Here is a 26004-nt window from a genome sequence, read left to right as displayed (position 1 = left end):
ATTACTTGTGTCGCCTTTTGATCCTCCTTTGTGAATTGGGGTCACATTTGCACATCTCCAGTCCATGGGTACTTCCCCTGAGTCCAAGGAAGCTCTCATAATTATGGCTAAGGGTTTGCTTACTTCCTTTGCTGCCTCCTTTAATATCACTGTATAGATCCCATCCACCCCAGGTGCCTTTCTTGTATTTATCTTCAACAATTTCTCCTCCACTTTACTCTCAGTTATTACAAGATTCTCTAGCTTACTGCCAGAGTTGAATACACCTCTGGCATTCCCCTCACAGAATAACTCCTCATGTGTGAATGTCGATTCAAAATATTCATTTAGTTTGTTAGCTACCTGAGCAGGATCATCAACAGTTGACCCATCGATATCAAGTGGACCAATCTGATTCATCCCCTTCCTTCTAGAGTTTACATAAGTAAAGAACTCTTTGCTGTTTTTCTTTGCATCCCTTGCCAAAGATTTCTCATAATCTGCCTTCGCCTGCCTAACCTCCTTTGTAACTTGGTTACAGATCAACTTGTATCAATCATAGGCTTCTGTGTCACGTGTTAATTTGTATGTATCCCATGCATTTTTCTTCTCTGCCATATGTCTCATTAGTTCATCTGACATCCACTTAGGCCTAAACCTTGAACAATATTTCTTAGTTGGTATGTAAAGCCTAGTAGCTTCCAAGATAAGTTCTTTGAATGCTTCCCATTTTGAATTTGCTGTTGGTAACATCATCAGTTGGTCCCACTGTATAGAATTTAAATACTGTCTCAGTCCATCGTAGTCGCCTTTACAAAAGCAATAAACCTTCCCTTTAGTCCTAATGGTAGTTACCTCTTTGAGTAAATCCCACTTCAGCACACTGTGATCACTGCCAACTAGTGCTTCATTTACCTGCAGATTCTTAATGCATGAAGAATCACTACTGATAATCAAATCAAGAGTATTACTCCCTCTAGTTGCCTCCCGAACATGCTGATGTAGAAAACAATCATCCAATAAATCCACAAAAGCCTTGCTAGTGTGTGAGTGACCAACCCCCAAATTCCAGTCAATATCTGGGAAATTAAAATTTCCCCATTATAAGACACTGATTCACTGGCCCACTATTTCCCTGTACAATTTCTTATTATACTCATCAGAGTCATTAGGCCTATAGCACACTCCTACTCTCAATTTTGATCTCCCAATGCTTATGTCACACCAAACTGACTCGACACTGCACTGTCCAGCAATGTCGACTGGCTTCACTTAATTGGATTTTATGTATTTCTTAACTAATAGCATAACCCCTCCTCCCTTCCTATCCTGTCTATCCCTTCTGTAGACATTGTACTCCCCAAATTCCAGTTCTGCATTCCTTATATCTGTGTGACACCACGTCTCTGAAATCCCAACAATATCTGCCTTTGATGTTTTGAGCAATACCTCAAATTCATCAAATTTATTTACTAAACTCCTAGCATTGGTGTACACGCAAGTATACATACACCTGTTCCTATTCTTAGCTACCATAACACAACCCATGTCTTCACTTGTACCCCGAATTCCCAGCAGTCTCTGAAATATCCTGTATCTTATTTTCCAGGCTGCGGCTCATTCCAATAGAAGCAGTGCAAGAATCACTTTCACCTCTGCCAGTGGCTACTGTTAATCTATTAGTCCTTGTATCCCCCCAATCTAGCAGTTTTCCGACCCACCTAACACTGCCTCGATAGCATCAGCAAACATTCTTGCACCCTTTCTATTTAAGTGTATCCCATCCCTGTAGAAGCAGTCTCTCCTGTTAACAAGTACAGACCAGGCTGAAAAAAATTGTACCCCTTGAGCCTTGCACAATCTTTCCAGGGCCGAATTGATCAACAGGGCTCTCATCATATACTCGCTCCTATCGTGTCTGGGAAGAATTGCAGACACTTAAAAATTCAACCCTAATTCACGGCTTTTTTTCAACAGTGACCTGTACTTGTTAAGTAATTCCGCCAGTCTCCTACTCAGGCAGATATGAAGTTTTCTGAGTAGGCAAACAGGCAGCCAGGAAAGCCCACGGTGTCCCATCGATGATTCATCGAATAGTACCCTGTAAAGATAGGGAGGCCATAATCCCACTGTATAAGGCAACTGTAAGATATTTGGAAGTATAAAGTATATTTGTATATCTTACAAAGATATTTGTAAGATATTTTAGCATATTTGGAATACGGTGTTCAAGTATGGAGATTTCATCTGAAAAAAAGATGATTGTGTTTCTTGAAATGGTCCAAAGACTAGCAACTCGCATGGTGAGATTGGCAAAACATAATTATATCAGGAAAGGCTCCAATTATGTGGGCTACAAAGCTTGGCAAACAGGTGACATGACCTGATCAGAGGTCATGTGACCTGACTGTGATTTATCAGGCTCCAAGAGACTTAGTAAAATGAATGAAGGTGGAATTTTTACAATTATAAAGATTTCCAGAAGTATGGGTCATAAATTTAAAAATAAGACTAGATTTGAAGATTTTAGCAAAATGCTTTTGGGTTGGGATCAAGGATTTACTCATATTAGATCAATTAAAACACATTTATTTAGCTCCAATGCAGTTCAAGCCCCAATAAGATTTATAAACACGTTCAAATTTTAGAACGCACATCTGATAAGCCTGAAAACAGACACCGGTCAATACAAACTCAAAAACATAATTTAACAATGAATATAGCGAATAATTTAACACTCAATAATTTAACACTGGATATAGCCTACTGCAGTTAAGTTTCTAGATAAAGGGTTTGACTAAGTATGTTAGAAGGATATATTTCAAAAATACCACAGTTTACTACACGCAATAAAATCGAAAGTAGCATAATATTCGTAGATTTAACCTCCAGCCACCTACAGGGTTAATTATCTATAATTAAGGAAAAACTATAGCTACAGATTTAGTAACTGTATAAAATTTACTACAGTGAAACTAGGTACTAATGGTTTGTGAATGAAAATCTCATGCATACTGTTAGGAGACTTAGGTATTATAAATGAGGAAACTGAGAAACCTAATGAAACAGAGTTTTAAATTTAGACCTAACTATTAGAATAGGAGACAAAAAGTTAGAAAAGAGATATGCTGTGATTTAGTACAATTCATCATCGTCTTCATCATCCATTTTCAATCCACTGCAGGATAGAGGCCTCTCCAGCAACTTTACAGTTGCTTCTGTTTTGTGCAATGGCCATCCATTTACTACCCACAAACTCATGAATTTCATCTCTCCATCTCTGTTGTTTTCTTCTAGCTCCTCTTAGGTAACATTCAATTATTTTCTTAGTCCATCTATCATCATGTCTTTGAGTTATGTGTCCTGCAAAAGTCCATTTCAGTTCTTTAGTTTTGATAACAATGCCCTTTACTTGAGTTTGCTACCTAATCCATGTGTTTCTCTTCTTCTTCTTATCCAACAGTCTGATTCCTAATATAATTCGTTCCATTCTTCACTGTATAGTTTCCAGCTTCTCTTCCATTCTTTTGGTGAGTGCCCAAGTTTCAATTCCATAAGTCATGGTGAGGAGTATACATTGTTTCATTTTCAAATTGAGATATTGCTCTTCAGTATGTGACTATATTTCCTGAATGCCATCCATCCGAATTTTAGCAGGACAAACCAAATCATACCTTTACGTAAGGGAAAGGGGATAGTATTAAATACACCAGCTGCTGTTGCAGATGAACTCAACAGTTATTTTGCATCGATATTTACAAATGAAAAGCCTTTTGTGGCAATGGGAAATTGTGGGAGCGAAGTTAAAAAATATGTAATTAATGATATTGAAATTTTGGAAGATTATTTAATGAAAAAACTTTCGAGCCTACAGGCCAGTAAGGCTCCTGGAGTTGATGGAATATACCCTATAATCTTAAGGGAAGCAGCAAGCGAGTGCATTGAACCATTCAGGCTAATTATGCGAGCATCACTAAACTCTGGGGAGATTCCCTTGGATTGGAAAAGTGCAAACGTAACTCCCATACATAAGGGTGGCTCTAAAAGTGAAGTCGGAAATTATCGACCTGTCAGTCTGACTTCAGTAGTAGGGAAAATCATGGAGGCAATGATCAAGGTTGGAATTCAGGATCATTTGGATCGAATTGAAATTCTCAAGGATACTCAGCATGGTTTTGTAAAGGGAAAATCATGTTTAACAAATCTGGTTCACTATTTCGAAAGGGTCACTCACGAGCTGGATTTAGGGAATAATTTCGACATTGTTTATTTAGATTTCAGCAAAGCTTTTGACTCAGTCCCACATGAGCGGTTGCTTTATAAGCTGGAACAGGTTGGAATCACTGGGAAAATCCTTAGATGGATAGAAGGATGGCTTCAGGGCAGGAAGCAGAGGGTTGTGATAAATGGCTATTCCTCAGATTGGGTTGATGTAAGAAGTGGGGTTCCCCAAGGATCAGTTTTAGGACCACTGTTGTTTTTACTTTTCATAAACGACATTGATGAAGGGATAGAGGGCGTGATGTCTAAATTTGCAGACAATGTTAAAATTGGTACAGTAGTAGTAGTGGCACATGATGCAAGAAAGCAAGTGTAGGAGCTTATGCAGCATCAGCCAAAAAAAAAAAAAAAAAAAAACACACCATTCTCTCCAAATGCCTGTCCAGTTCCTCCTTAAATTTATTTAACCTATCAACTTCTACAACGACAGATGGAAGTTTGTTCCAGCAATCAACCACCCGCTGGCTAAAGACAAATTTCCGCACATCTATTCTACATCTGTCCTTTCTTAATTTGAACTTATGTCCCCGTAGGCTGGTAATCTGAACAAGTGGAAGGATCCCATCAGAATTCAGCGTGCTCAACCCATTCAAGGCCTTATAGACCTCAATCAGATCACCGCGCAGGTGCCTAGTCTCCAGCCACTGCAATTTGCAGAACTTAAGCCTCTCTTGGTAAGAGAATCCCTTCATTCCCCTCACCAATCGTGTTGCTCTTCTCTGTACACGCTCAAGCAAATCTACATCCTTCCTAAAATGAGGCCTCCAGACCTGTACGCAGTACTCAAGGCGTGGCCTGACCATTGCCTTATACAGAGGGACAATCACCTCCTTTTCCCTGCTAGCAAAATTCCTATATATCATTGACAAAACCCCATGACCCGCTCTAGCAGCCTGTCTGCACTGCTCAGAAAACTTCATATCTGACTGCACAATTACTCCCAGGTCTTTTTCATTTTCTACCACCTTAAGTGTAGTACCACACAGTTGGTACGTTTCTCTGGGGTTACTTCTACCCATATGCAGTACTTTGCATTTGTCAAGGTTGAACTTCAGTTGCCACTTCTTAGCCCATCTGCCCAAATTATCTAGATCCTGTTGCAGTAGCACACTGCCATTACTGTCATTAACAACCCTGCCAACCTTTGTGTCATCTGCAAACTTCGACATTAAGCCTGATATACCTTCATCAATATCATTGATAAATACACAAAACAACAGTGGACCCAACACCGAACCCTGTGGGACTCCACTAATAACATTAGTCCACGAAGAGCAGCACCCATTGATTACCACCCTCTGTCTTCTCCCACTTAACCATCCTTTTATCCATTGTAGCAACTTACCCTTAATACCATTCTGCTCCAATTTGTACAGTAGTCTTCCATGCGCAACAGTGTCAAAAGCTTTCCTGAAATCCAAGTATATGATATCAAAATTATTTTTTGCATCCAGTTCCTTTGTGACCACATCATAATAACCAATCAAATTTGTCAGACTAGACTTTCCCTTAACAAACCCATGCTGTGTTTGAATTATTGCTGCAGTCTTGTCTAGATGATCCTGCAATGCATCTTTAACCAGCGACTCCATTATTTTACCCGGAACAGAAGTTAAACTAACTGGTCTGTAATTACTCGTGTCACCCTTCGATCCACCTTTGTGAATTGGGGACACATTTGCACATCTCCAGTCCGTGGGAACCTCCCCTGAGTCCAAGGATGCTCTCATAATTATGGCTAAGGGTTTGCTTAGTTGCTTTGCCGCCTCCTTTAAAATAACTGGATAGATCCCATCCACCCCAGGTGCCTTTCTTATGTTTAACTTCAACAATTTCTCCTCCACTTTGCTCTCAGTTATTACAAAATCATTAAGCAGACTGCTACAATTTGATAACCTTCTTCCATTTTCAAATTGTAATAATTCCTCACGTGTGAATGTAGATGCAAAATACTCATTCAGTTTGTTTGCTATCTGAGCAGGATCATCAACAGTCGAACCATTGATATCAAGTTGACCAATCTGATTCATCCCCTTCCTTTTAGAGTTTATATAAGTAAAGAAATCCTTGCTGTTTTTCTTAGCATCTTTTGCCAAAGATTTCTCGTAATCCGCCTTCGCCTGCCGAACCTCCTTTGTGACCCGATTACAGACTATCTTATATCTGCCACAGGCTTCTGCGTCACCTGATAATTTATATGCATCCCATGCATTTTTCTTCTCTGTCACGAGTCTCATTAGTTCATTTGATAACCATTTAGGCCTAAACCTTGAACGATATTTCTTAATCGGTATATAAAGTCCAGTAGCTTCCACGATTAATTCTTTGAATGCTTCCCACTTAGAATTTAGTGTTTGTAACATCGTCAGTTGATCCCACTGTACAGAATTTAAAAACTGTCTAAGAATACTGTACTCCCCTTTACGGAAGCAAAAACCCTTTCCTTTACCCCTGACGGTAGTTACCTCTTTGAGTAAATCCCACTTCAGCACACTGTGATCACTGCCACCTAGTGGTTCCTTTATCCGCAAATTCTTAATACACGAATGATCACTGCTGATAACCAGATCAAGAGTGTTACTTTCTCTGGTTGCCTCTCGAACATGCTGCTGCAGAAAACAATCATCCAATAACTCCACAAAAGTCTGACTAGTGTGTGAGTGACCAACCCACAAGTTCCAGTCAATATCTGGGAAGTTAAAATCCCCCATTATAAGACATTCTGATTTACTGGCCCACTCTATTTCTCTGTACAATTGTTCATTGTACTCATTCAAGTCATTAGGCTTATAACACACTCCTACTCTTATTTTTCCTTTCGCAGTGCTTATCTCACACCAAACTGACTCAACAGAGCACTGTTCATCTATATTAACTGGGTGCACTTCCTTTGATTTTATGTTTTTCTTAATTAACAGCATAACACCCCCTCCCTTTCTGTCCTGTCTGTACACATTGTACTCCCCAAATTCCAGTTCTGCATTCCTTATATCTTTGTGACACCACGTCTCTGCTATCCCAACAATATCCGCCTTTGATGTCTTGACCAACACTTCAAATTCATCAAATTTATTTACTATACTTCTAGCATTGGTATACATGCAAGCATACATGCTCCTATGCCTATTCCCTGTTACCCTAACACATCCCATATACCCAACTATTCCATGATGACTGCCATCCGTCCCTGAAACCCCCAACACCCCTCGCTCCAGGTCGCTTCTTATTCTAATAGAAGTTGTGCAAGAATCACCGTCACCTCTGCCTGCGGTTACTGTTAAACTATTAGTCTTTGTATCCCCCCAAACTAGCAGTTTTCCGACCCATCTAACACTGCCTCGATAGCATCAGCAAATATTCTTGCACCCTTTCTATTTAAGTGTATCCCATCCCTGTAGAAGCAATCTCTCCTGTTAACAAGTACAGTCCAGGCTGAAAAAAATTCTACCCCTTGAGCCTTGCACAATCTTTCCAGGGCCGAATTGATCGACAAGGCTCTCATCATGTACTCCCTCCTATCGTGTCTGGGCAGAATTGCAGACACTTTCAAATTCAACCCTATTTCACGGCTTTTTTTCAACAGTGACCTGTAGTTGTTGAGTAATTCCGCCGGTCTCCTACTCTTAATATCATTAGTACCAACGTGTACAACTATATCACCTTTTGTGCCCTTGAAAGATGATATCCGCTCTACAACGTCATCAACCTTTGCCCCTGGCAGACATACCCTGGTCCTGTTCCACCTATCCTTTTTACAAAATATATTCCCCGTCTCCCTGACAATAGAGTCACCAACAATAACTAGTTCCTTTGGGACCAGCGCATTCTGCTTTGGAGATTGCCGCTGTGTTGCCTGATGCCCAGGAGTGAGCTCTGGCGTTGAGTTGGGCAGCTGAGAGCCTGATGGGCCCTCAATTTAGATCTTTCGAGGGCATCCACCCTGTCCTTCAAACTCTCATATAGGCCCATAACAACGCTGACTTGTCGCCTGATTTCCTTTCACTCCTTACATCGCGCACACACAAAGACATCCCCCATGGCAATATCATGTTCCGTTCCAGAGAGTTCGGCAAACATTTCACAAGTTGCACATTTTTTTAGGCTGTGATGCGTTGGAGAATTGCCCCCCTCAGTGCTCCCCCGATTCACAGCACTCCTGCCACTTTGTGCCCGTTGCTTTGCTGCTCTAGTCTGGGGCATGGTACTTTAAATAATAAAATCAATAAATTAAATATCAATAGTATTTGAATAGAAACTATTAAATAGAAACAGTGAAGCGTATTACTATATAATTATGCGTTAGAACTACCTAGCTACCTCAATTAAAAAATTTGAAATCCCTACCACTATATCCAAAAACAATGGCTACAAAATGGAACGAAATAACGGTTTTACCTATCGTAAGTAAAATCCACAAAAACTCTTTATCTAAATTAAAAATAAAAAATAACCAGCGTAACTATAACTATATGACTACGTATTAAGTACAATATAAAATAACAATCATGTAAATAAAAGGCAAACACTTATCGTTTTTGCGGAGCCTGTAACTGTCAGCTGTAACTTTTAAAGAGATTCAGCGCCCTCTCTTCAGTAGTTAGTTAATGATCACTGTCAAGCTGAGCTTCTTCAGAGAGACCTAGATAGACTTCAGGAATGGTCAGAAAAATGGCAGCTATACTTTAATCCAACAAAGTGTAAGGTATTACACCTGGGAAACAGTAATCCCGAAATAACTTATTCACTTGGTGGAGTTCAACTAAACCCAGTACTGGAGGAAAGGGACTTGGGTGTTACGATACGGTCAGACATGAAATTCTCTGAGCATTGTAAACAGGTTGCAAGGAAGGCCCATGGTGTCCTATCGATGATCTATCGAACTTTTGCAAGTAGAGATAGGGACATGATAATCCCATTATATAAGGCTTATGTTAGACCACACTTGGAATACTGTGTTCAAATATGGAGACTGCACCTAAAGAAAGACATCGAGCTTCTTGAAAGGGTGCAAAGACGGGTAACTCGCCTGGTGAGATCGGCAAAGGGCGTCCTTATGAAGAAAGACTTCGAATATGTGGGTTGCAGAGTTTGGAAACTAGACACCTTAGAGGAGATTTGATTGAGGTGTTTAAGGCTCTGAGAGGCATCAGTAAAATGAATGAGGACGAAATTTTCAAGATTATATATGATGCTAGAACTAGGGGACATAAATTCAAGTTATGGGGGGGAGATGTTTAGATTGGACTGCAGGAAGTTTTATTTTAGCCAGCGAATTATAAATTACTCGAATAAGTTGCCTACATGGGTGGTAGAGGCCGACAGTTTGGGGAAATTCAAAGGTCATCTGGATAGTACTTTCGGGTAAGGGAAGCGCATAGGATGATAGGTTTAATTTCCTTTTTTTTATTAATTATTATTATATTTTTTTTATTTTTATCATTGTTTTGTTCGGATTTTTTTTTTTTTTTTTGGCTGGTGCAGCATAAGCCATAGGCTTTCTTGCACCATGTGGCCATTACTAATACTAATACTATTCTTCTCTTGACTTCCAACCATTTATCATTGTTACAGCTAATGACCTGTCCTAGATAAGTATATGAATCCACCTGTTCAATTTCTACTGCTTGAATGATTATATCCATAACAATGGGCCCAGCATTGAATCCTGGGAGAATCCACTGACAACATAACTCCACTATGGGCAGTGTCCAGTAATAACTCCCTGTCTTCTCCCACTCAACAATCCCTTTATCCCTTGCAGTAACTTGCCCTTAATGCCACATTTCTCCAATTTGTACAGCAGTCTATTATGTCCAATAGTAACAAAAGCATTCCTGAAATCCAAGTATATGATATCAAAATTATTTTTTGCATTCAGTTCCTTTATTGCTATATCAAAAATTCTGTTTATTCTCCGGCACGACAACCAAGTCAGTGGAGTTTACAATAAATCGTCAATACAAATATTTATCGTATTTAGTAGTCACGGGTTTGAACCCCGGTCCACTCAAGGAATGCGTACAATGCACTCTCGCTCCTGACCACTGGGCTACGTATCAGAGTATCCAATCTAACTGGTCAGACAGGATCACTGCCTCCTTTACCAACCCATACTGAAGTATAACTGCACTGCTGACTAGATGGTTCTGCATTACTTCTTTAACCAGTGACTCCGTTATTTTCCCTGGAACAGTTGTTAAGTTAACAGATCTGTAATTGTCCATGTCACTCTTTGATTCCCTTTGTGAACTGGGGATATATTTGCACATTGTCAGTCCACAGGTACTTCCCCTAAATCCAAAGATGCTCTCATAATTATGGCTAAGAAGCTGCTGACCTCCTCTGCCTTTATTACATTTAACTTCAGCAATTTCTCTTCCACTTTCCTCTCAGTTATTACAAAATCATTTAGCTCCATGCTACAGTTTCATGAACTTCTGACATTCACTCCACTACATAGATCCTTATGTGTGAACTTATTCAGCTTGTCAGGTACTTGAGCAGGATCATCACCAGCTGAACCACTGATATCAATAAACTTATGTAATTCATTCCCTTCCTTCAACATTTATATAAGAAAAGCAATCTTTGCTATTTTTCTTTGCAGCCTTTGCCAAAGACAAGTCTTCTCATAATCTGTTGTTTATTGAGGTTCACTGGTTTCTAGCTTAAATTTTGAGTCTTGTTTGTCAACTATTATGTTGTTTTCAAATGATGGGTAATGTCATGTCTAAGTGGTGAGATACCAACAACTCAGAAATAATTTTTTCTGTCTGGTCTATTTTTTCTTTATTATTTGAAGCTACTTTTAAACTGCTTTCGTGTTTTTGGATTCTGCTATGTAACGATGTTCTCATGCTGCCTATATACAGGTAGTTCCGAACTTTATGAGTTAATTTGGTCCTAGCATGCACTTGCATGCTCGTAAAGCAGAAATTTATTATTATTCGTAAAGCGAAAACTCATAAAGCAGAAATTTATTTCCCATAGACATAACATTAAAAACAGGGGTTATGTTCTCAACAATGAAATTAGTCAGTAATTAGTTTATGTTTAAACAAAGATTGATTTATTCAAAGAAATGAAAACATAGCCTGTAAAATCAAGCAAATTATAATTTTCTTTATTTTATTGAAATTATTTAGGACTTACAAATGTTAAACAATGCTTCTTCTTCATTATCAACTAAATGCACATTCACAGTTCACTCATTGTTGGGTCGGCATTTGTTGTTGGTTGGTTGAACCAGGAGTCGTGTTCTTCAGAAAAGCTTCAAAAGGCATTTGTTTCCAAGATAATCCATTCTCTCTTCTTTATAAATTTCACAATAGCATGCATAACCATTTTAGCACTGGCATTAGCATTAGTAGAGGAATTTGATGCAAGAAAGCAAGCTTATGCAGCATCAGCCAAAAAAAAAAAATAAATAAAAAATAACCACTTCCACTTCACCCCTCTGTTCGTTCGAAATACCTGTCCAGCTGAGCCTTAAACTTATTTAGGCTATCAACTTCCACGACAAGGGATGGAAGTCTGTTCCACCAACCAACAACCTGCTGGCTAAAGGCAAATTTCCACACTTCTATCCAACATCTGTCTTTCCTCAATTTGAATTTATGCCCTCTCAGGTGATTATTCTGAGCAAGAGGAAGAATCCCATCAGCATTGAGCATGCTCAAACCATTCAAAGCTTTATACACCTCTATCAGATCAACTCGCTGGTGTCTAGTCTCCAGACACTGTAATTTACACTTAAGCCTTTCTTCGTAAGATCACCCCTTTGTTCCATTCACTAATCTTGTAGCCTTTCTTTGTACTCGTTCCAGCAGCTCTACATCCTTCTTGAAATGAGGCCTCCAGGCCTGTATACAGTACTCTAGGTGTGGCCTGACCATTGCCTTATACAAGGGAATAATCACCTCCTTATCCCTGCTAGAAAAATCCCTATATATCATTGACAATACACAATGAGCTACTCTTGCAGCCCATCTGCACTACTCAGAGAACTTCATATCTGCCTGCACAACCACCCCGAGGTCCCTTTCATTCTCTACCACTGTCAGTGTAGTACCACAGAGTTGATACGTTGATCTGGGGTTGCTGTTTCCCATAGGTAGTACTTTACATTTGTCAATGTTAAACTTCATTTGCCACCTTTTTTAACAGTATGCACAAATTTCAACTAACTAACACGATATGCACGTCAGATTGTAACTAACACGATTTTCGGGGAGTAACAAGTTTACAAAGCTCAAAAATAAGGAATAAAGAGAAAATTCTGAAAATCTATTTATGTTTTTTATAGGACTGAAGATTGGTGAAGGGTAAACACATTTCACCGTAATAACGCAAAAACCCCTCACACTTCCAGCTATCCATATTTTCTCAAATGCAATAACATCGAGTTTACCACATGTTTATAACTGATTACACTAGCAGAAAAGCCCAATAAACTGGAAAGTGCAAATTGTTTTATGGTCATGAGCTCCAGAAATGTGATTTAGAAAAATAACACAAATGCGTTCAAAATTTTAATGATTTGAATTGGTAACTAATACAATGTATTAGTTACTTTATATTAGTTACAATGTATTAGTTTGAATTGGTAACTAATACAATGTATTAGTTACCAATTCAAAATCCCTCTTACGGCAGTGAGAGGATCAGAGTGGAAGCAGAGGGTGCTCAGAATCTCTGGGTACGACCAGGCTGCCATGCACGGAAACTGAACATGGCCTGTTATAACGTAAGATCACTCATCGGTGAAGACAGGATATTAGAACTGGAAAAGGAAATAGAAAATGTGAATTGGAATATCATCGGTTTGGCTGAAACAAGAAGAAGAAATGAATCACTTATAAGTTTATCAAGTGGAAATCTGCTGTACACCAATGGAAACAGTGAAAGGAGTGAAGGTGGAGTTGGGTTTCTGGTCCATAAAGATTTTAAAAACAACATTTTAGAAATCAAAAGTACATCACCAAGGGTGTCAAGACTAATATTCAAGATTTCTAAGAGGTACAAGCTAAAGATTATAATGATTTATGCACCAACATCGAGCCATGATGATGAAGAGGTTGAAGAAATGTACACCGAAATTGAGTCTTCTAGATGAGCAGCAAACCCACTACACTATTATTATGGGGGACTACAATGCTAAGGTTGGAAAAAGACAAAACGGCGCAGAAAGGGGACCTATAGGAAATTTTGGAATTGGTGAAAGAAATAAAAGAGGTGAAAGACTTGTGGAATTTGCAGAATCTCAAGGACTATCAGTAATAAACACTTTTTTCAAGAAAAGGGTGAACAGAAAGTGGACATGGAAGAGTCCAAATGGATTAACAACTAATGAAATCGACTTCATCCTCACTAACAGAAGATATATTGTGAATGATGTTACTGTCCTGAATAAGGTAAATGTTGGTAGTGATCACAGAATGGTAAGATGTACACTTGATATAAATGTAGGAAAGGAAAGAAAAAAACTGACTCAAGTAAATAATACAAAGGTCTTTGAGATAACAGAAGAGGAGAAAAAGCAGTATGTACTGGAACTTAAGAACAAGTTTGAGCTTCTGCAGACTGCTCAAGACCAAGATATCGACGAGGAATATTACAACTTTCTGAAAGTGATAAAGCCCAAGAAACCTATAGGGAAAAAGAAATCCAAAGAAGAAAAAATAAGTCAAGAAACACTTGTCAGGATGAACCGAAGACGACAAATGAAGAGGAAGAAAAACACTGACCGAGAGAAAATTGAGTATACTGAGTTATGCAAAGCCATTAGAAAGAGTCTCAGAGAGGACATAAGAAGATTTAACACAAGAAAAGTAGAACAAGCATTAAGGGAAAACAAAGGATTTAAATCAACAGCCATGAGCAGTAATACAGAAAGACAAATGATACTGAAACTGAAGAATAGCGATGGTGTACTTATAAACAGCAGAGAAGGCATAATTCAAATAGTAGAAGACTACTATAGAGAATTATACAAGGAACAAGGGAATGATTCCAGCAGTGGGGAAGATGGATTGCAAAGTAGCAACATATACGACATTCCCGATATTCTTCCTGATGAGGTAGAACATGCATTGAAGAAAATGAAGAATCAGAAAGCCCCAGGGGAAGACGAAGTTACTGTAGAGTTGTTAAAATTGGGAGGAAGAGGCATAACACAAAAACTGGCAAGGCTCTTCACAAAGTGCATTCGAAAAGGTGTGATGCCTAAGCAGTGGAATAATGCAATAGTAGTTTTGCTGCATAAGAAAGGAGATAAATCAGAAATTGGAAATTATAGACCAATTAGCTTGTTATCCCACATCTACAAGTTGTTCACAAGGATCATTACTAACGATTAGAAAGAATACTTGATGAGAATCAACCAAAAGAGCAAGCTGGCTTTAGGACAGGATTCTCAACTATGGATCACCTTCACGTAATATCACAGCTAATGTAGAAAGCAAATGAATATAAAACACCATTATGCCTGGCATTTGTGGATTATGAAAAGGCATTTGACTGCATTCAGCATAAGGCAATGTTTCGGGCACTGGAAAGACAACGCATAGATACCCCACATATTATGATTTTGAAGAAAATATATGAGAGTGCTACCTCCTTTATTAGACTAGACAAAGACAGTAGGAAATTTAAAATTGAGAAAGGAGTTCGACAAGGAGACAATATCTCTGAAGTGTTTACTGCTGCCCTTGAGGAAGTTTTCAGAAGATTAGACTGGTCGCAGAAAGGAGTCAATGTGAACGGAGAGTACCTAAACCATTTACGATTTGCAGATGACATTGTAGTCATAAGCCACAATCCCAAAGAATTAGAGGAAAATCTTAATCAGTTATGCACAGTTAGTAAGGATTTTGGACTATAGATGAATAGGGCTAAAACAAAAGTAATGATGAACAAGTATGCCACAGAAAGGGAAATAATGATTGAATTAGCAGTAATTGAAAAGGTGGAGTCATATACTTATCTGGGACAAGTTATTAGCTGTAATAATGATAAATGGCTAGAAGTCAAGAGAAGAATAAATTTTGGATGGATAGCATTCAGGAAATATAGTCACATACTGAAGAGCAATATCCCAGTTTGTCTGAAATGTAAAATAATGAACCAATGTATACTCCCCACCATGACTTATGGAAGTGAAACTTGGGCACTTACCAAAAGAATGGAAGAAAAGCTGAGAACTACACAGCAAAAAATGGAACGAATTATATTGGGAATCAAACTGTTAGATAAGAAGAGAAACACATGGATTAGGCAGCAAACTCAAGTATAGGACATTCTTATCAAAACTAAAGAACTAAAATGGTCTTGGGCAGGACACATAGCTCAAAGACATGATGACAGATGGACTAAGAAAATAACAGAATGGTATCCAAGAGGAGCTAGAAGAAAACCTGGAAGACAAAGGCGGAGATGGATAGATGAAATTCATGAGTTTGTGGGTAGTAAATGGATGGCCAGTGCTCAAAACAGAAGGAACTGGAAAGTTGCTGGAGAGGCCTTCATCCTGTAATGGATTGAAAATGGCTGATGATGATGATGATGAACTAATACAATGTACATTATAAAAATGACCTTTTATAGAGATAGAGAGAAATAGCTATATATAGTGAAAAATAGAAATATATAGTGAAAATTTCAATTACCGAGGTTTTGGAATGAATAACTAAAAAACAATGTGTTATTGGGTTCACATTACAATATTTTCACGATACGATGGTGTCTCTGGAACGGATTAATATTGTAAAGTGGGGTGCACCGTATTGTATAGCTATGCACATGGTTTGAAATGCAGGATTTATGAATGTTTTAACATTCATTTTTTTTAAAATTAATGTTCATATTTTCGATTTGGTTGATACTTGAGGGGAAAAAAAAAACTCTTAAACCTGGGAACTCGTAAAGCGAAAACTTGTAAAGCAGGAACTGCCTGCATATATACAGTCGCAGTCTGTTGTTCAAGGAATTGCATAAACTATTTTTGTTTATTGTTTTATTATTTGTTGAATTTTTAAGGTATTCCCCAGAAACTTTGAAAAATTTTTTCAAAGGTTGTTGGTAAGTTTCAACATATGGGATTAGCATTAGTAGAGGCATATGATGCAAAAAAGCAGGCTTAGGCAGCATCAGCGAAAAAAAAAAAAAAAAAAAAAACTCCCATTTCACCCCTCTTTGTTCGTTCCAAATACCTTCCAGCTCAGCCTTAAATTTATTTAGGCTATCAACTTCCACAACAGAGGATGGAAGTCTGTTCCAACAACCAACTAACCGCACATCTATCCTATATCTGGCTTTCCTCAATTTGAATTTATGCCCTCCCAGGTGATTATTCTGAGCAAGAAGAATCCCATCAGCATTGAGCATGATCAAACCATTCAAGGCTTTATACACCGTAATCAGATCACCTCGCAGGTGCCTAGTCTCCAGATACTATAATATGCAAAATTCAAGCCTTTCTTCGTAAGAGCAACCCTTTGTTCCATTCACTAATCTTGTTGCCCTTCTTTGTACTTGTTCCAACAGCTCTACATCCTTCTTAAAATGAGGCCTCCAGACCTGTATACAGTACTCAAGGTGTGGCCTGACCACACCTTGCCTTATACAAGGGGATAATCACCTCCTTATCCCTGCTAGAAAAATTCCTGTATATCATTGACATCACACCATGAGCTACTCTTGCAGCTCGGCTGAACTGCTCAGAGAACTTCATGTCTGCCTGCACAATTACTCCCAGGTCCTTTTCGTTCTCTACCACTGTCAGTGTAATACCAGTGAGTTGATACATTACTCTGGGGTTACTGCTTCCCTAACTACATATGGGAAGCAGTATCTCAACTTTTCTAGATCCTGTTGCAGCAGGGTACTGTCATTAGTGTCCTTAACAACCCTGCCAACCTTCGTATCGTCTACAAACTTGGACGTTAAGTTTATAAATATCATTTATAAATACAGAAAACAACAATGAACCCAACACTGAACCCTGAAGGACCCCACTAATACATTAGTCCACAATGAGGAATTGTCCATTGATTACTACTCTGTCTTCTCCCACTCAACCATCCATTTATCCATAGCAGCAATTTGTCTCCAATGCCACACACTGCTCCAATTTGTGCAGAGTCTTGCATGTGCAACAGTGTCAAAAGCCTTTCTAAGATTCAAATATATAATATCAAAGTTATTCCCTGCATCCAGTTCCTTTGTGACCACATCATAGTATCCAATCAAATTGGTCAAGCAAGGCTTTCCCTTAACAAAACCATGCTGTGTCCGAGCTATAACTGAAGTCTTGTCTAGATGACCCTTCTGTAACCAGTGCCTCCATTAATTTTCCTAGAAATTAAACTAACAGGTCTATAATCACTTGTGTTGCCCTTTGATCCTTCTTTGTGAATTGGGGTCACATTTGCACATCTTCAGTCCATGGGTACTTCCCCTAAGTCCAAAGAAGCTCTTATGATTATGGCTAAGGATTTGCTTACTTCCTTTGCTGCCTCCTTTAATATAACTGGATAGATCCCATCCACCTCGGGTGCCTCTATTATCTTCATTATGTTTATCTTCAACAATTTCTCTTCCACTTTCCTCTCAGTTATTACAAAATCATCTAGCTCACTGCCAGAGTTTAGCTCATCTCTGGCATTCTCCGCCCTGAGTTCAACAGTTGAACCATCAATATTCAGTGGACCAATCTGATTCATCCCCATTCTTCTAGAGTTTAGAAATGTAAAGAACTGTTTTTCTTTGCATTCTTAGTCAAAGATTTCTCATAATCTGCCTTTGCCTGCCTGATCTACTTTGTAACTTGGTTACAGACCAGCTTATATCTATCATAGGCTTCCATGTCACCCATTAATTTATATGTATTCCATGCAATTTTCTTTTCTGCCATATGTCTCATTAGTTCATCTGACATCCATTTAGGCCTAAACCTTGAACAATATTTCTTAGTTGGTATGTAAAGCCTAGTAGCTTCCAAGATAAATTCTTTGAATGCTTCCCATTTTGAATTTGCTGTTGATAACATCATTAGTTGGTCCCACGGTAGTCGCGTTTATGAAAGAAAAACCCTTCCCTTTACCCCTGATGGTAGTATTAGTCTTAGTAATGGCCGCTTGGTGCAAGAAAGGCTATGGCTTATGCACCAGCCAAAAAAAAAAAAAAAAAAAAAACCCCCGAATAAAACAATGATAAAAAAAAAAAAATAATAAATAAAATAAATAAATAATAATAATTAATAAAAGAAAAGGAAATTAAACCTATCATCCTATGCACTTTCCTAACCTGAAGGTACTATCCAGATGACCTTTGAATTTCCCCAAACTGTCAGCCTCTACCACCCACGTAGGCAACTTATTCCAGTAATTTATAACTCACTGGCTAAAATAAAACTTTCAATCTAAACATTTCCCCCCATAACTTGAATTTATGTCCCCTAGTTCTAGCATCATCTATAATCTTGAAAATTTTGTCCTCATTCATTTTACTGATGCCTCTCAGAGCCTTAAACCCCTCAATCAAATCTCCTTATCTAGTTTCCAAACTCTGCAACCCATAAATTCGAAGTCTCTCTTCATAAGGTAACTTGCTTGGCCGATCTCACCAGGCGAATTACCCATCTTTGCACCCTTTCAAGAAGCTCGATGTCTTTCTTTAGGTGCGCTCTCCATACTTGAACACAGTATTCCAAGTGTGGTCTAACAAAAGCCTTATATAATGGGATTATCACATCCCTATCTCTACTTGCAAAAGTTCAATAGATTATCGATAGGACACCATGGGCCTTCCTTGCAACCTGTTTACAATGCTCAGAGAATTTCATGTCTGACTGTACCATAACACCCAAGTCCCTTTCCTCCAGTACTGGGTTTAGTTGAACTCCACCAAGTGAATAAGTTATTTTGGGATTACTGTTTCCCAGGTGTAATACCTTACACTTTGTTGGATTAAAGCATAGCTACCACTTTTCTGACCATTCCTGAAGTCTATCTAGGTCTCTCTGAAGAAGCTCAGCTTGACAGTGATCATTAACTACTGTACCAATTTTAACATTGTCTGCAAATTTAGACATCACGCCCTCTAACCCTTCATCTATGTCGTTTATGAAAATTAAAAACAACAGTGGTCCTAAAACTGATCCTTGGGGAACCCCACTTCTTACATCAACCCAATCTGAGGAATAGCCATTTATCACAACCGTCTGCCTCTTGCCCTGAAGCCATCCTGCTATCCATCTAAGGATTTTCCCAGTGATTCCAACCTGTTCCAGCTTATAAAGCAACCGCTCATGTGGGACTGAGTCAAAAGCTGTGCTGAAATTATTCCCTAAATCCAGCTCGTGAGTGACCCTTTCGAAACAGCGAACCAGATTTGTTAAACATGATTTTCCCTTTACAAAACCATGCTGAGTATCCTTGAGAATTTCAATTCGATCCAAATGATCCTGAATTCCAACCTTGATCATTGCCTCCATGATTTTCCCTACTACTGAAGTCAGACTGACAGGTCGATAATTTCCAACTTCACTTTTAGAGCCACCCTTATGTATGGGAGTTACGTTTGCACTTTTCCAATCCAAGGGAATCTCCCCGGAGTTTAGTGATGCTCGCATAATTAGCCTGAATGGTTCAATGCACTCGCTTGCTGCTTCCCTTAAGATTATAGGGTATATTCCATCAACTCCAGGAGCCTTACTGGCCTGTAGGCTCGAAAGTTTTTTCATTAAATAATCTCGCGAAATTTCAATATCATTAATTACATATTTTTCAACTTCGCTCCCACAATTTCCTATTGCCACAAAAGCTTTTTCATTTGTAAATATCGATGCAAAATAACTGTTGAGTTCAACTGCAACGGCAGCTGGTGTATTTAATACTATCCCCTTTCCCTTATGTAAAGGTCCGATCTGGTTTGTCCTGCTCTTCTTGGCATTTATATATGTGAAGAATTCCTTATCCTCCCCCCCCCCCCTTTTTGCTCTGTTTGCTAGTGATTTCTCATAAACTGCCTTTGCCTGTCGAACCTTTTCTGTGGCTCTATTACAGATCATCTTGTAGCTGTTATAGGCTTCAGTACTTTTTATTTCTCTGTAACCTTTCCATGCCACCTTTTTCTGCTCAATTAATGTGGCAACTTCACTATTCATCCAACTTGGAACCCTCCTCGTGGAGTATTTTTTTAATGGTAAATACGCATAGTTACCTCTTTGAGTAAATCCCACTTCAGCACACTGTGATCACTGCCACCTAGTGGTTCCTTTATCTGCAGATTTCTAATGCATGAAGAATCACTACTGATAATCAGATCAAGAGTATTACTCTCTAGTTGCCTCCCGAACAAGCTGATGTAGAAAACAATCATCCAATAAATCCACAAAAGCATTGCTAGTGTGTGAGTGATCAACCACAAATTTCAGTCAATATCTGGGAAATTATAATCCCCCATTATAAGACTCTCTGATTTACTGGCCCACTATTTCCCTGTACAGTTCTTATTATACTCATCAGAGTATACTCACTTCCTTAGATTTTGTGTGTGTTTCTTAACTAATAGCATAACCCCTCCTCCCTTCCTATCCTGTCTATCCTTCCTGTACACATTGTACTCCCCAAATTACAGTTCTGCATTCCTTATATCTGTGTGACACCACATCTCTGATATCTCAACAATATCTGCCTTTGATGTTTTGAGCAATACCTCAAATTCATCAAATTTATTTACCAAACTCCTAGCATTGGTGCATACACAAGTATACATGCACCTGTTCCTATGCTTAGCTACCCTAACACAACCCATGTGTTTACTTGTACTGCAATGACTCCCAGCAGTCTCTGAAATACCCTACATCTTGTTTTCCACGGTGCTGCTCATTCCAATAGAAGCAGTGCAAGAATTACTTTCACCTGTGCCAGTGGGTACTGTTAATCTATTAGCTCTTGTATCCCCCCAAATTTCTCAATATCCTATTTACTATATTTATTATTCTATTTTTATTTAGTTAAATTCAAAGCATTGATTTAAATTCAAAATGAGGACACAGATTCTCTACAAGAGAAAAATCACAATAATTTAGCATTTGTCTGATTTTAAGAATATTAGCGGGTTTTGATCACACAAGTTGTCTGTCCAACATTCGATGGATAAACAAAGTCTAAGAATAAATTTTATACAAGATTTATATAAACTCCACCAAGCACACATTCAATCTACAATTCGCACAAGACCTTTGACTATTAATCCCTTTGTAACTAACAGATGTTCATTAAGAAGACCAGTAAACAAAACATAAATATGGAAACCACAGATAAAGTGAGTTAATTCCCCAACGTTAATTAAGAGTATTTTCTCCAGTGCTGACATTGCTCTTATTTTCTCTTTGAATACTAAACTATATGCACACTTTAATAGACATAAAGAGGCTTTTAAATGTATTATTCAAGATGCCAACAATATAATATATTTAAATAAATAGCAAAAAAACCATAATGCTTACTAGATAGATAGCACCACTGTTAAATTCAGATCGACAAAAACTACAAATACTAGAGCCTATTATCATAAATTTAGCCTCCATGCAAATTATGCTTTGGAACTCAGCCAACATGAACACATCTTTCCATACTCTTTATACTGATTCTGCTAAGATATTAATTAAACTGAACACCGACAATAAGTCACTCATATACGAAGCTATGGCTATCTAATGGTTTCTGCAGAACACACAGATTAACATGCTTAATGTAAAGTTTCCTGCTAATCTTTCATCAATATGGCAGTCGAAAACATAAAATTTAACTTACGCACTAGATAGCACATGCATTGTGGGAACTAACCCTCAATAAAGGCTTTTTTTTTTTGTCATGCCAACTGAACCAAATAATAATTTATCAAAAGCCCAAAATTAGGATTACTGGTTCCTTTTCATGTTTTTAGTTCACAGTGATGAATGAATGGAAAAGGGTGCACTTTCTTTTCCAAGGAATTCAAAATGCTAGGTCTTTAATTTTTATTTTAATTCTTCACACACTTCAAGTTAACCATTTTATTAGTGTCAAATGATGCAAGAAAGCAAGTTTACACAGCATCAGCTAATAAAATTAAGTTCAAAGGTAAATCTGAAAAAAAATTAAGTTTCGTTATTTTTATCTTTAACCTAGAAATTTTAATCCATAAATATTTTAATATTTGTGTGTTACAATGCAGGACATTGCAGTGAAAGCAAAAAAAAAAAAAAAAAACCTTTCAGAACTTAAAATTTCACTCCAACACTAGCCAATGAGAGAGAGAAGAGAGAGAGAGATGATAATCTTAATTGTCATAATCCTTTAGTTTTCACATTCTTATATACATTGCTGTAACCATTCTTTTATTCAATATATGTTTTTTTTTTAAAAAATGCTATTGGAAGTACCCAATTTTAGACTTTTTCTTGGAATTTGGAATTATGCAAATAACACTGAAGGATAAACTGCATGTCCATTAATGAAAACTGTATGCTTCAGAAGAGTTATAAGAAAAGGTGTCTATACTTAAAGTGTACCAGAATACATTTTAATTTTATAAAATTATTTCAAAAAATATAATTGCAATTTAAATAATGCATTATTCAGAGTAGTACCCATTATAACTAAAATAAAGAATGGCAGTACAAAGTAAACAATTTTAAACAATTTTTTGCCTTTGCGTTACACCTGTTACATTTCCACTCAAGAAGTGTAACAGGTGCATCTGTTCGAGGGTGAAGAAGAAAAGTCACAGACCTCACAGAATTTAGAGAAGTGAAATGAAATACAAGAAATCAAGAGGAAGTCCTCATAAAGAATGACAGAATTAGACAAGAAGGATACATGAGGATAACCTAACCTGATTTTGGAGTAGTTTTTGAACAAATTACAGCCCATACAAACTATGAATTAAGAGAAATAACTGATTGTTTCAATCAGAATGAAGGTTGTTGATATCAACACTAACACACTTTAAAAATTAACATACGAATTCAAAGAATGACTCACGTTATTAAAAGTGGCCTATGGATTGTTGGTTGTATTTCCAGCTCTTTTTTATCCTCCTCCAATATTTCATCTTCTGCAACAGGAGCAACTCCAGGACTAGAAGAAAATAGAGAGCGAATACATATTGAATTAATGTATACCTTTAAACATTAATACACATAGCAATAAAAAATTAACTCAGGAAAATAGGGAATAACGGTTGCTTATTTCACAAGCTTAACCTTAACTAAGGTTACTTACTAGTTGAAGAAGGAGAAACCTTACTAATGCAGTGTACAAGCATACTAGAATTTGAAATTAATTTTGTCTAAACAGCAAGGTGAGCAATTAGGTAACATCAAGAGAAGGTTACAACTTATTCTAAAACTTACATAAAGGAAGCCATCCTCAACATCTCTTATGGGTTTATTTATTTATTATTATTATTTTTTTTTTTTTTGTGATTTAAACTAGTAAGTGCAATAACCTTAATATTCAAAGAAGAACAAATGTTACAGTACCACAAATTGCTGCAGTATTGCGCTACTTTTAATCAAACTGGCATATTGGCAGTGGATTAATCTGCCACTTATATAAAAGATGAAATCACTGCTATGGCAGCAACACTCATAGTAAACATTCTGTGATGCCCACTAAAACTATTATATTTACTAAGCAATTTTAATGCTTGCCATCACAAAAACACAAGAGAATAAGGAACTACTCTAACTTTTCATAATTTTGAAAAGACAAACTGGCATTAACTATTCATATTTTTAAATTCATTCTGAAAGGTTTGTTGCACAACATAAAATTATAACTTCTCTGAAAGACGAAACTTTCAGAGACAAATTCTTGATTACTGTTTTATGCCAAAGACATAAAACAGTAATCGAGAACTTTGTCATAGCTATGTCACCACAATTAGATTTTACATATGCCAATCTATATCCCCAAAATACTGCAAAGGTGGGTCAGGTTTTTACAGAAATACTACTTTCATATATTTTCTCACAGAGGTCCTCTCATATATTACTTTTCACGCTTTAGTTGTTAATCATATTTTACTAGTATTTGATCAAACTGTCTTATGTTTCTTTGCTTTAGACATGATTCTATTTCATAGCATTTTTCATGATCTGTTCATGCAAGTTTACTTTCCTTTGAATTGCATACATGATTGAAAGCATACAAGATCTAGCGATTTGATAGGACAATGCTGAAATGCCACAAGTTAGGTCACAATGTCTGTGTTTGCAATTCTGCTCAGGCATGATAGGAGGAATTATATGCTGAAAGCCTTGTGGATTAACTCAAGACTTGAACGACTCTGCAAGGCTTTTGGGGCAGGGGGTGAATTTCTATCAGCTTGGCTTGCACTTGTAGGTAGAAAGAATCTGTTTTGTAGAGACGAGATACATTTAAACAAATGTGGTGCAAGAATTTTTGGCAGTATTACCCTTGTCCCCCCAAACTGCTAGTTTGGGGGGGACAAGGATAATAAAGATACACAGTTATCTGATAATACTGGTTAAAGTAACGTTTGCACATACCTCAAGAGTTCTTGTTTGTTACCACAACAGAACACATTACCAAGATGTCCTGAGGGCAGAAACGTTTCAAATGACCGGGTAGCTAATGCCAGAGCCGACTGGGCTAGCCAGGTAGGTAAAATGCCTGCCTGGCAACCCAAAGGTCACGGGTTCGATTCCCGCCTCGGGCTTGGATCACAGTAAAATGCAAAACTTTGGTAGGTGCAATATGGCCATAGAAGCTGATGCGCCAACAACTAACAAAAAAAAAAAAAAAAAAAGTTAATGCCAGGGAAGCGAGCTTAAATAACTTTAAGGGGTGTGTCAGGGTAGTTAACTATACAAGAATACTGTCTTAATTGTTTATACAATAATGTCAGCATCAATCACCTCCAATCAACTCTAACTGATTGGAGCGAATGGGAAGAAAACTCCACATGGGGGACAAAATTTTTAACTCAACTAGGTGATTGTTATTTGCAGCACCATGTCAGGGAAAGTACTAGGGAAAAGAATATTCTAAACCTCATTATCACCCATGATCCAGATGACATAATAGGGCTGACAGTACAGGAACCAGTACCAGAAGTGATCACAGAGTTCCACGGCCAATGAAGGGAGAAGAAGCAGTAGGTAAAGACAAAGGAATGGGTTATAATTTCAGGAAAGGAAATTACGACAGCTTAAGGTGCTACATAGCCTCTATTAACTGGGTAGAGTAGTTTCACAAAGAGAGCGAATACATATTGAATTAATGTATACCTTTAAAACATTAATCATAGAAGCCTTGAATGATTATATACCATTAAAAAATACTCCACGGGAAAGATTCGGATCGGACCCTTATGAAATGGATGTGGGATAGTATTAGATACCCCAGCTGAAGTTGCAGATGAACTCAACAATTACTCTGCATCGATATTTACAGAAGAAAAACTCTTTGTGTCAATGATGAATTCTGGGAATGAAGTTGAAAAAAATGGAATTAATGGTGTTGAAATTTCACATGTTTATTTAATATAAAAAATTACAGCCTACAGGCCATTAAGGCTCCTGGATTTGATGGCATATACCCTATAATCTTAAGGGTAAGTGAGTGCATTGAATCATTGAGGCTAATTACAAGAGCATCACAGAAATCGGGAATGATCCCCTTAGATTGGAAAAGTGCCAATGTATCTCCAATACATAAGTGTGGTTCT

General features: G+C 37.7%; 1 protein-coding gene across 3 annotated transcripts in view; it reads right to left on the bottom strand.

The window, feature by feature from the left end:
* The window catches only part of LOC150076529 (uncharacterized), a 437825-nt gene that overhangs the window by 232167 nt on the left and 179654 nt on the right, over nucleotides 1-26004 (bottom strand). For all 3 annotated transcript variants that reach the window (XM_090387824.1, XM_090387826.1, XM_090387825.1), the window contains one exon: nucleotides 23292-23387. In XM_090387824.1, coding sequence (XP_090243950.1) covers nucleotides 23292-23387 — 96 coding nt within the window. The remainder of the gene's footprint in view (nucleotides 1-23291; nucleotides 23388-26004) is intronic.

Source organism: Mastigoproctus giganteus, chromosome 13 (genome assembly GCF_048544385.1).
Source record: "Mastigoproctus giganteus isolate SK-2022 chromosome 13, ASM4854438v1, whole genome shotgun sequence".
Lineage (NCBI taxonomy): Eukaryota > Metazoa > Arthropoda > Arachnida > Uropygi > Thelyphonidae > Mastigoproctus > Mastigoproctus giganteus.
This window is presented reverse-complemented; position numbering and strand designations above follow the sequence as displayed.